We start from the raw sequence: 17,063 nt of genomic DNA on the forward strand, positions 1-17,063 counted from the left end.
TTCCATTATATTTTAATTTTATTCTATTAAGGACATAACTGTCATGACTCATGGCAAGTATGGTGAAGATCAAAGGTTTCATGGCTTTGTTACAGGTACTTCCTGGTTCATGATATCAGACACTTGTTGTTGCCAAGGGGTGGGGCTAATTCATAGTCGTATTATTGCATTGTAGATTTTGTTCATCATGGGACTGACATCAAATGTGTCGATTCCTGTGCTGATATGTTGTTTTATGTGGGAGTTTTAGCAATAAGTCTTTGTTAATGAGACATAAAACTTTGAGGCCCCGCCCCTCCTAAACTAAATCTTCTATTAGAAGAAATAACACAACTTTAAATCACACATGCCTCCTGAGCATCCTGTGCAAGTTGGGTGTCAGTTGGACAATATCCCTAGGAGGAGTTGTTTAAAATGCATGGCAAAGAAATGACCCCAAATATGGCACCTTTTTCAAAATGGCCGACTTCCTGTTGGTTTTGGCAAATATGTCCAAGAGACTTTTTTGAAGGTACTGGAAGGTTCTCCAACTGTGCTGAATTTTATCCATGTCGGTCCATGTAGTGGGCGGGGCTGATTGATTGAAATTTTGTAGGGGGCGCTATGGAGACATGCTCCATTTATTCCATAATGTTTCAATGGGGCTGTCATCAGTCATGGCAAGTTTGGTGGCGGTCCAAGGTTCCATGGCTTGGTCACAGGTACTTCCTGTTTCATGGCGTTGGACCGCCATTCGCCATGTCCCGTTTAGCGTAGCGACTTGAGGTTTTTATTGTGGCATCATGAAAGGATTTGACATGTTTTGGAGGAGTCTCAAGTGTTTGGGACCATTTGCTTAGAAGCATGACCCTCAAACGTGGAAAAAACCACTTCCTGATGTAAGTGGGCGGGGCTTAGGTCTACACCAGCAATGGTCACATTAATCTGTTCAGGACTGATCCCTTATTAATCCCTATAAGTTTTAGGGTGATCAGATCAAAATTGAGAATTTTATAGTGATTTATGATGTCACGCCGCCGCATGGAACTTCGCCATGGCGTCACGGGCACGCCGTGCAGCGTAGAGCAACGTCCTTTATCAGATCTCTTCACCAACATGTTTTGTGATGCCTGAGTGAATTTGGGCCATGTGGTGTCCACCAAGCCAGAGTTCTGGGTGTGTGAGCAAAAAACAACACTTTTGACCTCCAGGGGGCGTGGCTATTTCATAATCAAAATATTGACATATAGAACTCTGTAGGAGGGGACTGCCATCATATCTAGCAAATTTGGTGCAGAAATGTTGCTTTATGTGGGAGTTATATCCGTTTAAGTTTTCATGGCGAGACATCAAACTTTGAGGCCCCGCCCCTCGTAAACTAAGTCTCCTATTAGAAGAAATAACACAACATTTAATCACACATGCCTCCTGAACATCCTGAGCAATTTGTGGCTCAGTGGGATAAAAGCTCTAGGACGAGTTCGTTAAAATGCGAGGTGCTAAAACGCCAAAATATTGACTTTGACCTAAAATGGCCGCCTTCCTGTCGACATTTCACCATGACATTAAGAGGATTTTTTGTTCGCCCTAGCATGTAGATCATGTGTATGAATTTTCATAAAGATTAACGACATGCAGTGGCGGGGCACCTAAAATAGGTGGCGCTCTCGTTCAGTTTCGCCCAAACATTCTGGAGCACCTCAAAATATCAAATTTTTCGTATTCCCTTGGGGGGGGTACGCAAAATTTGGTGAGTTTTTGAGCACGTTCAGGCCTCCGAAAAGCACGCGAAGTGTCCGAATAAAAATAATAATTAAAACCGCAAGCGGTGATATAGGCCCTCGCACCATGGCGCCGCTCGGCATAATGCCACCGCCTCCCCTGGCAACATCCTTCCCATGCCTCTCTCAACCTAAAGTGCAGCCAGACTGCACTTAAGGCCATTTAGGCCTTATGAACGGTCACTTCCTGTCACCAAGGGGCGGGGCTAATTTATAATCTAATTATTGACATACAGAAATGTGAAGGATATGACTGGCATCATCTGTAGCAAATTTGGTGCAGGTTGGTTGTTTTTTGTGGGAGTTATGTCAGTTTTCCTTTTCATTGCATCACAGCTGCTTTGCTGCCCCTCCTCTCCTAAATGATATCCCCTATTAAAAGAAATAGCACAACTTTTAATCACACATGCCTCTTGAGCATCCTGACTCATTTGGGTTAAAGTTGGACAAAATTCTTAGAAGGAACTTCTCAAAATGCATGACAAAGAAAATGACAGAAATGACCCCAAAAATGACACCTTTTTCAAAATGGCCGACTTCCTGTTTGATTTAGCCCATATGTCCAAGAGACTTTTTTGAAGGTACTGGAATGGTCTACATGTGTGCTGAATTTTATCCATATCAGTCAATGTAGTGGGCGGGGCTGATTGATTGAATTATTGTAGGGGGCGCTATGGAGCCATTTACTATCTTCTCCACTATGTTGTCATTTCATTCTATTAATTACATAACTGTCATGACTCATGGCAAGTATGGTGAAGATCAACAATTTCATGGCTTTGTTACAGGTACTTCCTGGTTCATGATATCAGACACTTGTTGTTGCCTAGGGGTGGGGCTAATTCATAGTCCCATTATTGCATTGTAGATTTTGTTCATCATGGGACTGGCATCAAATGGGTCGATTCCTGTGCTGATATGTTGTTTTATGTGGGAGTTTTAGCAATAAGTCTTTGTTAATGAGACATCAAACTTTGAGGGCCCGCCCCTCCTAAACTAAATCTTCTATTAGAAGAAATAACACAACTTTAAATCACACATGCCTCCTGAGCATCCTGTGCAAGTTGGGTGTCAGTTGGACAATATCCCTAGGAGGAGTTGTTTAAAATGCATGGCAAAGAAATGACCCCAAAAATGGCACCTTTTTCAAAATGGCCGACTTCCTGTTGAATTTAGCCCATATGTCCAAGAGACTTTTTTGAAGGTACTGGCAGGTTCTCCAACTGTGCTGAATTTTATTCATGTCGGTCCATGTAGTGGGCGGGGCTGATTGATTGAAATTTTGTAGGGGGCGCTATGGAGACATGCTCCATTTATTCCATAATGTTTCAATGGGGCTTAGTTCAGGGCCTTACTGTCATCAGTCATGGCAAGTATGGTGGCGGTCCAAGGTTCCATGGCTTGGTCACAGGTACTTCCTGTTTCATGGCGTTGGACCGCCATTCGCCATGTCCCGTTTAGCGTAGCGACTTGAGGTTTTTATTGTGGCATCATGAAAGGGTTTGACATGTTTTGGAGGAGTCTCAAGTGTTTGGGACCATTTGCTTAGAAGCATGACCCTCAAACGTGTGAAAAAACCACTTCCTGTTGTAAGTGGGCGGGGCTTAGGTCTACACCAGCAATGGTCACATTAATCTGTTCAGGACTGATCCCTTATTAATCCCTATAAGTTTTAGGGTGATCAGATCAAAATTGACAATTTTATAGTGATTTATGATGTCACGCCGCCGCATGGAACTTCGCCATGGCGTCACGGGCACGCCGTGCAGCGTAGAGCAAGGTCCTTTACCAGATCTCTTCACCAACATGTTTTGTGATGCCTGAGTGAATTTGGGCCATGTGGTGTCCACCAAGCCAGAGTTATGGGTGTGTGAGCAAAAAACAACACTTTTGACCTCCAGGGGGCGTGGCTATTTCATAATCAAAATATTGACATATAGAACTCTGTAGGAGGGCACTGCCATCATATCTAGCAAATTTGGTGCAGAAATGTTGCTTTATGTGGGAGTTATATCTGTTTAATTTTTCCTAGCGAGACATCAAACTTTGAGGCCCCGCCCCTCGTAAACTAAGTCTCCTATTAGAAGAAATAACACAACATTTAATCACACATGCCTCCTGAACATCCTGAGCAATTTGTGGCTCAGTGGGATAAAAGCCCTAGGACGAGTTCGTTAAAATGCGAGGTGCTAAAACGCCAAAATATTGACTTTGACCTAAAATGGCCGCCTTCCTGTCGACATTTCACCATGACATTAAGAGGATTTTTTGTTCGGCCTAGCATGTAGATCATGTGTATGAATTTTCATAAAGATTAACGACATGCAGTGGCGGGGCACCTAAAATAGGTGGCGCTCTCATTCAGTTTTGCCCAAACATTCTGGAGCACCTCAAAATATCAAATTTTTCGCATTCCCTTGGGGGGGTACGCAAAATTTGGTGAGTTTTTGAGCATGTTCAGGCCTCCAAAAAAGCAATTCATTTATTAGGAGAATAATAATAATAATAATAATAATAATAATAATAATAATAAACGCTGCAATTACAATAGGCCTTCGCACCGCCAAGGTGCTCGGGCCTAATAAACACTGCAAATACAATAGGCCTTCGCACCGCCAAGGTGCTCGGGCCTAATAATAATATCATAATAATTCTAATAATTCACTTGCATTTAAGAGATTATTCACTGTGTTAATATTATTTATCAACCAATTATGTAGAAAAGTGTTGTTTTTTTTAGTGTGTAATATATACGGATTGTTCCACAAAAAAGAGTTTTGTGGGGAAACTACGTTGACCGTGCAGCAAAACTCGGCAGCGGAGACCCATCCAATATGGCGGCGACGCTGGTTCACTCTCCAGCGCTCAAAGAGGCGTCTACGTATATATGATGTCTATGTAAAGGATGTCTATGTATATGATGTCTATGTATATGATGTCGTCACTGCGGCGCAGTTTCCGCTCCGGGTTATGCTTGATCAGGAACTGTCTTCTTGGTATTATGGTTCCGCTTGTTGGAGCAGGTCAATATTTCAGGAAGTCCACACATCGACGGTAAGACTAAGCTTAAGTATGCTAGTTTTACGACTAAATGAAGTAAGAAAATGCTATTTTACGCTTTTTGGTCGTTTGATGTGACCATCGGTAGTGGGTATTATGAGATAAACAGTGAAGTGTCAGGTTTTTGTCGCATAATTGGACTTACTGTAGAGAAAACCACGGGGAGATTAGCCAGACGAACAGCTTGCTGTTCCTAGGCAACAGAACTCAGTCCTGAGTGGCGGAGTTAAAGCCTCTAAATACATTAGTGCAGCAAAATCTCACATTGTCACTCGGTTACGGTGAAAAACTGCCTTTTATATATAAAAAAAATGTTCATGAACGAATAATCTGTGTGTGTTTCTGCTCCATTCTGATCATAGATAAAGAGTAACCACCATGATGGTCCCCATATTCACCCTGAAACTCAACCACAAGATTAACCCTCGCATGGTGACTGTTGGAAGGTTTGATGGAGTGCACCCCTGCCTTACTGCTGCCACTCAAGCTGGAAAGGTGAGGGATTATGCTAGGATTATTACGGTTACATCATTTGTTCCTGTTCCTTTAGTTTCTTCTGTGAAAACCAGCAAAGATTGAACAGTGGTTTCTTGTTAGCTCAACATATCCAAGCATTTTGGCAGAAACTGGAAACCTGGAGGACAAAATAAAAAGAATTAGGACTAAAACACTACATGATCTGAAATCCACCAAGGACCTGAATCAGGACCTGAGAGATGCATCTGGACATTCAGTTGATCCATTTCATCAGAAATACTTCCAATGGAAACACAGCTGTGAAGAAGCCAGTAAGAGGGTGAGGTTTGTCCCATGACCCAAGAACGGACTGAAGATCAGTGGAAATGGGTCCGATGGAAGGATGGATCTTTCCCAGAACCTGGACCTCAACAGATCTAATGTAGGGGTGGATCCTCTCCAGAACCTGGACCTCAAAGGATCTGATGTAGGGGTGGATCCTCTCCAGAACCTGGACCTCTGCATTATTGAAGTAGGGTGGGATCTTCTGAAACAAAAGGCAGAAACATTCAAAGAACTTTGGAAAGTCCTTTCAGGACCCTGAAGAACTCTTTCTGAAAACTTCGTTTAGGATTAGCAAGAAGTCACACATCCAAGGTCAGTTATTAATATTAAATTGAATTAAATTAAATTAAATTATTAATAAAAACATGAATTGCAAGGCCCCCCGGGAGATACTAATGATTAAACATTGCTGTCAGTCTGGAGGGTCTGTTAGACATGAATCAAAGCTGTCAGTTTCACAACCAGCAAGCATCACTTGAAAAAACAACAGACAGCTTTACTGAGACAGTATAGACGGGGATATACCAAATAATTTCACTTCAAGCTGAAAGTGAGTTTATTTATTAAACTGGATCCACTCTGGATCTGACATGTATGTCTTTAACCTGGGCCGGTACTGTGGTCAGCATGAAGCTGGACTCTGGTGACGGTGGCAGAGTCGAGGAATCTGCACAACCTGCTGGATGTGATGGACAATGCCAGCCACCCTCTGCACACTGTCATCAGGAACCAGAGGAGCCTGTTTGGTGATAGACTGCTGCTTCTAAGTGTCGGACCACCAGGCTTACAAACTCCTTTTCCATCATGCCATCGCACTCTCCAACTCCTCATTTAGGGGTATGAGGACATAGATGCAGTAGAAACGAGGGGTGGAGGTAGTAGTCAGTTGTTTGTGCAATTTATAATTGTTTAATTTATTTATTATGGTTTACTTTTACTTTTAAATTTTTACTTGTTCATTTTTTATTCATTCATTCATTTTCTGAAACTGCTTAATCTGATTACGGCTTGTGTGGGAGCTGGAGCCTATCCCAGCAGCCTTGGGGCGAGAGGCAGGGTACACCCTGGACAGGTCGCCAGTACATCGCAGTACTTTTTATTTGTTTAATTTTTATGTGCATGCTACTTTATCTTTTTGCTGCCAGAAATGTTCATTTTCCTGAGGGACTCATCTCAAAGGGATCAATAAAGTGAAGTCTAAGTCTAACTCTTAGCTAAAAGTTCATAAAACTCATTACCATAACCACCAAACACATCAGACAATAAACAATTTAAACACCAAGTAGACAAAGTTTGCAGAAATACGTAAACAAAAACAATGGAACCTCGTGTGCATCTGTTGCCATGCAAATGAACAAACACCTGTACTGAAAGCACACGTCCCACAAATTCCAAACATATTAGTTTAATCTTGCTATGACCAAGATTCCGCCAAATTTAAAAAAGAAAAAAAAGAAGCTAGATTTATGCTTCACTTTTGAAAAACATCATTACGTATTACGTTTGCTGTTTTGCCTCCAAAACTTTAGCAACTGGTATAAAACTGCATTTAGTAATACAACTACATCTCCCTTTGTAGTTAGCCCTACAAAAATCACAATTTTCTGCCCGGTTACATCCGTTTGATTGGACGACGACAGGTGTCAGTCATTTTTTGTCACAAACATTTTCGGCTTTGCTGTTGCTGATTGGTAACGTTGACCCAAATATAACATCACAGTGATTAAACTGAGGGGTTGGTCATACCGATTGGCCAATCATAGCCAAAGTCATATATCCATCATGTATCCTGGTGTAAAAGTTAGAAAATATACAACCTGTAAGTGCATCTACAGCTCGCATTACACACAGTGTGTGTATTTACACTTTATTAAAAAAATTAAAAAACAGTACAATGCTTATTTATTAGGAATTATGAAATGCAAATATTTAGGCGAGGAAAAAAATGTAAACATTTTTTCATGTTCCATCTTTAATTACTTTGAAATCGTAGCATCTGTGGTGAAGATGTCACATCAGATACAATTTCACGTGTTAGCTTTAATTTGATACGAGGATGGTGTACGTAGAATGTCTAATCACAGAGAAATAAGCAATTCTATTTGTGCATGTCATTTTCAAGCCAAAACTTTTAAAAGACCCCTTGGGTGGAAGAGGCTTGGCTAATCTAGTCAGCTTTTTTCTTTCCTTATTTCCGTCTTCAGTACTTCATCATCACCAGTTCTCTTTTCCTTCTTCTTAAGGTTTTCATTCACAACCCTCACAGTCGCGGTCAGAGACCTGCAGCTCATCGACTGAGTCAGAGCAGCCAGGACTCTGACATCTCCCTTCTCAACATCAACCAGGCAGTAACCTGTCTGACTGCAGGGACATTGGGGCCAAACACCTCCAGGGACACTCTGTTGGTGGGATCTCAGACCAACCTGCTGGCCTACGATGTCTATGACAACACAGACATATTTTACAGAGAGGTGAGTGGAGCTGAGAAGGGCAGGTGAAGAATCTGATGTCATTTATTGATTTTACCTGAAAATGTTGCTCTCTGTTGGTTTAGGTGACAGATGGAGCCAATGCCATAGTGTTGGGGAAACTTGGGGACATTCCTCCTCCTCTTGCCATCATTGGGGGAAATTGTGCCTTGCAAGGCTTTGACTATGAGGGAAACGACCATTTTTGGACAGTAAGAGAATTCAGATCAGATCAAACTAAGTTTAAAGAAAGAAAGAAAAGTAATGGGTACTCACTGGATGTGAACTTGTAACGAATTTACTAATGGGTGCCAATGGTGTAAGCATTGTACATATATTACTTGTGATGAAGGATTGCTCTTAGCTTGAATGTACTGATCTTCATATGGGTTAGTCTGATTGACAATATTCTGCACAAGTTAAGCAGAAATAACTCGACAAATTCAACTGGCCGCTCAGAATCAAGAGCTGCAGCTGCATTGACAGGCCCTGTAATACATATATATATATATATATATATATCTGTCTGTCTGTCTGTCTGTCTAAAAAAATGCTAAATATCTAAAAAAAAATACATCTGAAATGACAGAAGTCATAGCATAATTCTCCTGACTGTGCTGAAAGGTTTAATACTTGAATGGCTGAAGTGGCACAAACTGTTAAAAAGGAGTTAAGTGCCAAAATTTGGCGGAATAACAAAGAAACAGGAATGCAACAGTGTTAATGCAAAGAATCACATTCACATTGATAATTCTTGAAGCATGGGTGCTAAAAGAGTTGGAAGTAATTATGTTACCCAATGTGAAAAGATTTTAAATGGCGGTGAGCTAAAAATCCAAAGGTTCTGGTTGAAGTCAGGTTTCTTTAGAATTGGAGTCAATTGGCAAAATAGCAGACTTTCAAACTTTCGAAGCTCTTTAAATAAAAAACCATAGGTCCTTGCAACTTCAGAGCCGGGGTCTATCTTGTAGACAGCTTGATTGTACATTTTGATATGCATTCTGTGTATGTACAGCAAAAACTCTGGGCATGAGAAACCTTTGTTTTTGAAAACTGAGATGAACTTTTCAAGCCAGATTTTGAGTGTGCCAGAGTGGAATGGGACTTTGGTAGATTTTCTGCATTTTATTATTATTATTTTTTAACTTTTAACTAAAATGTTAACCTGCTGTTGTCATAGAGCAGTCGTGTTTGGAGTCGGTCTAAAAAGGCCACTGTCCTGTAGGGCTGCTCGATTTTGGCAAAAATTATAATCATGATTATTTTGCATAAAATTGAGATCTCGATTATTTAACACGATGATCCATTATCTTTAACATGAATATAGTTAACATTAAACCGTGGCTCTCAAACAATGTCTTTAGGATTCCACAAATTTTAGAAAACAAACAAATCACATGAAGCTTTGTCTTGAAAAAGTGCAAATACTGATGTAAACTGAATACATAAATATAAGTACGGATTAAACAATGCTGCGCGTTGTGGTGTTCTTGACTCCGTGTCAGGGATGTATAATGCATGCTTTCGAGTTTTCGAGGTCTGCCTATGCCATGGTCCACACAGTAAACATTTTATAACAAATTAGTATTTATTTTTTAAAACCATTTGCTAAATATACTATGTTATACGAACTATTTCATGTTGGCCTGGATGTCATTTTAATGCCAAACAACCGCTGTCAGGCTGCAGCGCGTTTCTTTGATTCACCTGTAAAAGGACAGCTGATCTGAACCAGCTGATTAACGCCTTGCTATGGTGACGCCCTGTGACGGAGGGATATCACAATGATTTAAAGGTGTCATAACCTGGTCTTTTCATGTGCCCACTGTCCTCTAACTGTTTTTAAATAACTGTTTAAAAACGTATTAAACCCAAAAAAAATTTAAAAAGTGCTTTTTCTGACACTTTATTCATAACAAAACTTTTCTCGCAAGAATTCACGCGAGATTTTCACCAACCTAGATATGGATTAAAATAATATTAATGTGCTCGCTGATTGATCGCTGGAAATCTGGAGTCGGATGGGGGGCGAGGCCAGTATTCTTGATTCTAAAAACATTAGCGGCTAGTGATAGCAGCTAACCCGACAGCAGCAGCTTTCTGAATTCAGCATTGTTGTTTGAACCGGACTCTGAGCCTGAGAGAGAAGATACCGAGATGGTGGAAGGAGCACGTTTACAACAAACTGTCTCTGAATGGTAAAGTCCTCATTTTAATGTCTGCTCGCCTTGCCTGTTCAGATAGCATGTTGACAACGAGGCATGTCGTTCATGTTAATACGTCTCAGTTTTATTCTGTGTTGGACCGTTTTCTAAACAATAAATGCACTTTTTAACACAATCCGAAGTTACAGATGTAAAAAATGAAACGGATGTTGACTGAACCGGTCGGTATGTTAAGTGTTCAGCTGCCGGCCGGTCTGCATCCAGATAAGCACACACACATTTTAACCACATGGAGTTTCACAAAGCTTCGCTTTTTATTGAGGTTTTATTTACTGTCACATGTTTTTCTAAATTAATTAGCTTATTTAGATTTCCCGTTTTAGCCAGGAGTGTGAAAAATGTCGTTATGTCAACATGACAGATATCTGGTTGATGCAGCCACTGATGTGGGCTGCTGTGTTACTGTACAGATAAATAACATGAAGTCAGATATCTTGTATCATTGATCAGGCTTCCTGCTGACTAATATCCTGTGTTTTATATATTCCAGCATCACTTACTATCTATTATGTTGGTCTAATTGTTTCTGTTAAGCTGCACATGCCAACAGAAATAGACAGCAAGATATTATTACTGTGCTTAGAAAATAAAACCTCTCTTTTCATTTCCTTAGGTGCTCAGAAGGATAAAGCAGGTCCAAACTCCTCCGTGTCTGACCCAACATCCTGGCGTGGAACCAGTCTGCTTCAGTGCTTTTTCATTACAAAATGCAGAAAACTTTATAAGCAGGATTGTATACATTTACCTGTTGGAGGGAATTAGAGGCAAGTTTCTCTTCAATGCCCAAAAATCCAGAAATAAAGTTAATCAAATGGCAAATGACTGTGAATGAATATGTTTAATGAGGTGATTATATATGTTCTGGCCATTTCATATTACATATAACAAATAGTAAATTTGCTGCAGTCACTTAGGACAAAAGCAAGTGAATTAAAGTAAATACACAACTTTACCACATACACATTTATGCATCTGACTTCTGAAAGTAAAATGTAAAGCTGAAGTAAAAAAAAACAAAACAAAACAGCTCTTTAAAACACAATATCTTTATTAGTGTACAGAAATAAAGATCAATGCTCATTTTCAATGTAATAAAATAAAAATGATCATTATCACTTAGTTATTGATTCTATTAATACAGTAGCTGAGTTTTCTGGGTTTTATGTGGACACTCGTGGTTCTGGAGCCGGATGAGCAAGCCTCCACAGCACTCTTCATCATCATCTTCCTCTAGACTGATCTCATCTTCACTGCTGTCCTCTGGGTTCCTTTTCTGCACAGAACCAGATACTGACATCAGAACAAGCAATAAAAGTGCCTCTTAGCTTCCATTAAGAATGTATATGTGTTTCATTTATTATCATTTTCTGTATGTAAAATTAATCAAAAAAATGACAAACCTGTATTTCTGAAGAGAGGGTGGAAAGTCCTTGATGACAGCTGTGTTCCAGTTGTTGACTGCATTGTAGGGTCAGTCTGCTCCAACACCGACTTTTAGACATCAGTAGACCGCTGGTGCTGCGCATGGCGTGAGATGTGCTGGACTAAAATTTGCAAATACAAGTTTGAAAAATATCAGATCATCACATAAATAGCATGTACGTGTAAATAGCTGCAGTTTAAGAGTAATCAAATATTGTAATACAAATAGATCAAATCAAACTTTATAAAGCACTTTCATGCCAAAGACAACACGAAGTGCTTTGCATACTTTTATTTTCAAAGCTGATTAAATAAAACAGGTTTTCACACATCAAAATATTAACAGAATATTAAAAACACAGTCATTTTATTTCACACAGTTATTCACAGACACAATTTTCCCTAACCTCTGTGTCTTCACTGCATGTAGATAAAAATAAAACATATCTTTCGGATCCATTATACCAGGAGTCAGACCTCCACATCCACAGAGGCTGCAGCTGCAGATATTAATCCTGCACAGCTCCCGTTTTACAAACAGGACACGAAAATGTCAGAAATAAAAAGTTTGCATTCTGATCCAGAGAATAAATCCAATGATGGACATAAAAAGGCAGTAGGACATCACTTAAAAAATAAGAAAAACCTTATACATTTTCTCCCTGCCGATATCCAATAGGTGCCAATATCAGACTAGATGATGGTCACCTTGTTAAATTATCATGATGATTATTACAGCTGCCATGTCATGGTGGGGAGAGCAAAGCTACATCCATCATGAATATCGTACTTACTGTGTGGTAGAAGGCGTAAAAAATAATAAATAGAGAAGTTGTTTCCAAACATTTACGTGGCAGAGCATAGGATAGATATAAGAAAATAAAACCTGGGGCTCATTTGTACGCCGCAGAAAGTTAAACCTTCAGGCTAGTCTCTTTAGCATTAGCATTATTTGCATCAGCATTATGAGCCGTCACCTTATCGTGGTGGAGGGGTTTGTGTGTCCCGAAGATCCTAGCAGCTCTGTTGTCTGTCTGCTTTATGCCCCTGGTAGGGTCACCCATGGCAAACAGGTGTCTAGGGGAGGGACCAGACCAAGCACGGCTCATCAACCCCTATGATGACCACAAACCTGGGCAGAAATGTTTTTGCCCAGACGTGGGTTACCGGGACTCCCCTCTGGAGCCAGGCCTGTGCGTGGGGTACGAGAGTGAGCGTCTGGTGGCCGGGCCTTTACCCGTGGGGCCCGGTCAGGATCAGCCTGAAAGAGTTACATGGGCCCCACCTCCCGTAGACTCACCATCTGCGGGAGGAGCCGTAGGGGTTGGGTACAGTGTGAGCTGGGCGGCAGCAAGGTGTGGGGACCCTGGTGGTCCGATCCCCAGCTGCCGAAGCAGGCTCTAGGGACATTGAACGTCACCTCTCTGGTGGGGAAGGAGCCTGAGCTTGTGTGCGAGGTTGAGCGGTTCCGACTAGAAATAGTTGACTCACCTCAACGCATGGCTTGGGCTCTGGAACTAGTTCCTTCGGGGTTCACCCCGGTGGATGAAAGGGTAGTTTCCCTCCGCCTTTGGGTGGGGGGACGGGTTCTGACTGTTGTCTGTGCTTATGCATCGAACAGCAGTTCAGAGTACCCACCCTTTCTGGAGTCCTTGGAGGGAGTGCTGGAGGGTGCTCCTTCTGGGGACTCCATTGTTCTGCTGGGGAACTTCAACGCTCACATGGGCAATGACAGTGAGACCTGGAGAGGAGTGATTGGGAGGCATGGTCCCCCCCCTCTGAACCCAAATGGTGTTTTGTCATTGGACTTCTGTGCTCGTCATGGATTTTCCTTAATGAACACCATGTTCCAACATAAGAGTGTCCATATGTACACATGGCATCAGGATTTTCTGGGCTGTAGTTTGATGATCGATTGTAGTCGTATCGTCGGACCTGCGGCCACATGCCTTGGACACTCGGGTGAAGAGGGGGGCGGAGCTGTCAACTGATCACCACCTGGTGGTGAGTTGTCTCAGATGGTGGGGGAGGAAGCCGGTCAGATCTAGCAGGCCCAAACGTGTTGTGAGGGTCTGCTGGGAACGTCTGGCAGAGTCCCCCGTAAGAGCGAGCTTCAACTCCGACCTTCAGCAGAGCTTCAAACATGTCCCGAGTGAGGCGGGGAACATTGAGTCTGAATGGGCTGTATTCCGTTTCTCTATTGTTGAGGCGGCCGGCCAGAATTGTGGCTGTAAAGTCGTTGGTGCCTGTCGTGGCGGTAATCCAAGAACTCATTGGTGGAAATCAGCAGTGAAGGATGCCGTCAAGCTGAAGAAGGAGTCCTATCGGAGACTCCATATGGAGAAAGACTTCCGGACGACTTCGAGGCGATTCTGGTCCACCATCCGACGACTCAGGAGGGGGAAGCAGTGCTCCGTTAAGACTGTGTACAGTGGAGAAAAGAAGCTGCTGACCTCAACTCGGGACGTTGTGGGTTGGTGGGGGGGAATACTTTGAAGACCACCTCAGTCCTATCAACACGTCTTCCGATTTGGAAGCAGAACTTGGGGGGACTCAGGGGTGGACTCTCCTATCTCTGGGGTTGAAGTCGCTGAGGTGGTTAAAAAGCTCCTTGGTATGGATGAGATCCGACCGAAGTTCCTTAAGGCTCTGGATGCTGTGGGGCTGTCCTGGCTGACACGTCTCTGCAGCATCTTGTAGACATCGGGGACAGTGCTGCTGGACTGGCAGACTGGGGTGGTGGTCCCCCTTTTTAAGAAGGGGGACCGAGGGTGTGTTCCAATTATAGGGGGATCACACTCCACAGCGTCCCTGGTAAGGTCTATTCAGGGGTCCTGGAGAAGAGGGTTTGCCGGATAGTCGAATCTCGGATTGAGGAGGAGCACTGTGGTTTTCCTCCTGGTCGCGGAACAGTAGACCAGCGCTATACCCTCTTTGGGGTCCTGGAGGGGGCATGGGAGTTTGCCCAACCAGTCTACATGTGCTTTGTGGACCTAGAGAAGGCATTCGACCATGTCCCCCGGGGGCTCCCGTGGGGGGTACTCCGGAAGTATGGGGTACCGGACCTCCTTGCATGAGCTGTCTGGTCCCTATACAACAGATGTCAGAGCTTGGTTCGCATTGCTGGGAGTAAGTCAAATTCATTTCCGGTGAAGGTTGGATTCCCGCAAGGCTGCCCTTTATCACCGATTCTGTTAATATCTTATATGGAAAGAATTTCTGTTTGCCGAGGTGTTGAGGGGATCCGTCTTGGTGGCCTCAGGATTGGGTCCCTGCTTTTTGCAGATGACGTGGTCCTGTTGGCTTCATCTGGCCGTGATCTCCAGCTCTCACTTGAGTGATTCGCAGCCAAGTGCGAAGTGGCTGGGATGAGAATCAGAGCCTCAAAATCTGAGACCATGGTCCTCAGCCGGAATAGGGTGGATTGCCCTCTCCGGGTCAGGAGTCAGGTCCTGCCTCAAGTTGAGGAGTTTAAATATTTCGGGGTTTTGTTCACAAGTGAGGGAAGGACGGAGCGCGAGATCGACAGACGGATCGGTGCGGCGTCTGCAGTAATGCGGACTCTGCGCCGGTCTGTCGTGGTGAAGTAGGAGCTGAGCCAGAAGGCGAAGCTCTCGATTTACCGGTCGATCTACGTTCCTACCCTCACCTATGGTCATGAGCTGTGGGTCGTGACCGAAAGAAGGAGATCTCGTATACAGGCGGCTGAAATGAGTTTCCTCCGCAGGGTGGCCGGGCTCTCCCTTAGAGATAGGGTGAGGAGCTCGGTCATCCGGGAGGAGAACACAGTAGAGCCGCTGCTCCTCCACATCGAGAGGAACCAGTTGAGGTGGCTCGATCAGTTGAGGTGGTCAGGATGCCTTCTGGTGAGGTGTTCCAGGCACGTCCCTCTGGGAGGAGACCCCGGGGAAGACCCAGGACACACTGGAGGGATTATATCTCTCGGCTGGCCTGGGAATGCCTTGGGATCCCCTCCGCAGAGTTGGCAAATGTGGCTGGGGAGAGGGAAGTCTGGGCTTCCCTGCTTAGGCTTCCCCCGCGACCCGACCCCGGATAAGTGGCATGAAGATGGACTGGATAGATGGACTGGCTTAAGTCACGTCTCAGTCACGATAAAGCAGAACTTTATAGCAGTAGTGACACTTACCGACTGCATTGATGGTGAGCCGCTTAAAGTTGCAATTCCCCCTCTTTCCAACCGGGTTGATGCCGTCTTCTCCTGGTATTTTCCCAAATGTTAGCAAAATGTTTGGCACAAACAGAGGCTGTGGCCGGCATAGATGCAGGTGCATTATCAGCAAAAATTAATGTAATTCTTCTGTCCCTTGTGGTTTGGTCCGCTGATGAAGGGAGAGCAAAAAACATCACAGGGTTGGTTTTGTTAACTGACAACTGAGCAGTGGACATGGGATCGACATCCCTGGGAGAAAATAAAAAACAAAACTCAGTTTGCTAGATTTCAGTCTTGTAGACAGTTTTGCTGTGAACAAAGCACCCAGACGGGAAAACCCGCCTGTCTTCAAAAGAAAGGCTTCCAGGGATGTTAGCACTTCCGCCCAACACTAATATGCACGTTTTAACTCGAAAAAGTGCAATTTCCGTGTGATGACTCCTTTAACTCGCCGAACTACGTGTGCATTTATACAAAAATAATGCAGCAGGTTGTCCATGTTGACCATGGTATAACCCATGTTGTTGTGAACTTGTTGTGAACCACAACCTACTGCAGTTATTCTACATTGACCTGCAGCTGGAGCCGACTGAGACTGGCTGCCTGGGAGTGCTTTAAGACGGGAGAGGCTCCCGCTGCTCCTTCCTTACAGTAACTGCAGAACAATACGTGCCTTCAAGTCAGTCGCCAAAACACCAGAAAAGTCTCTAATAACTCCAGTAAAAGCTGCGAGATTTGTCACTAGTCACTTTTAACAAAAAAAAAAAAAGTAGCCAAGGGGGTTTGGAAAGTCGCCAAGTTGGCAACAGTGTCTGAATGAAACCAAAACGGGTTTACAGCACAGCGCTATAATGCCAGTCGATTAGCCACTGAAAACACAGGAGAGGAAACTGCAAAGAGAAAAATAATCGCACCTGTGAGGCTGGCTGTGGTGGTAGGAAAAAATTGCAGAAACTCAGCTCTTTAACTTTGTCTCGTCTTTATTAGTCACAAAATAAAAACCTATGAGTCAGCCATGCACCACCTAGCAATTGGACAAGCAATATTCAATGGCTGCTCAATTACAACAAAAATGCTCTCTCGTGCCTAAAGGTTCTCCTCCAGCTTTATACTGGAAGCCCCTCCTACAAGACAAACCAACATTATTTGACATTCA

General features: G+C 43.2%; 1 protein-coding gene across 1 annotated transcript in view; it reads left to right on the top strand.

The window, feature by feature from the left end:
* Positions 1-4,740: 4,740 nt before the first annotated feature.
* Positions 4,741-17,063, top strand: part of bbs2 (Bardet-Biedl syndrome 2) — a 38,257-nt gene continuing 25,934 nt past the window's right edge. Inside the window, exons 1-4 of the mRNA XM_079246869.1 lie at positions 4,741-4,814; positions 5,183-5,315; positions 7,865-8,092; positions 8,176-8,301. Coding sequence (XP_079102995.1) covers positions 5,199-5,315; positions 7,865-8,092; positions 8,176-8,301 — 471 coding nt within the window. The 5' untranslated portion in view covers positions 4,741-4,814; positions 5,183-5,198. The remainder of the gene's footprint in view (positions 4,815-5,182; positions 5,316-7,864; positions 8,093-8,175; positions 8,302-17,063) is intronic.

Source organism: Telmatherina bonti, assembly GCF_933228915.1.
Source record: "Telmatherina bonti genome assembly, chromosome: 2".
Lineage (NCBI taxonomy): Eukaryota > Metazoa > Chordata > Actinopteri > Atheriniformes > Telmatherinidae > Telmatherina > Telmatherina bonti.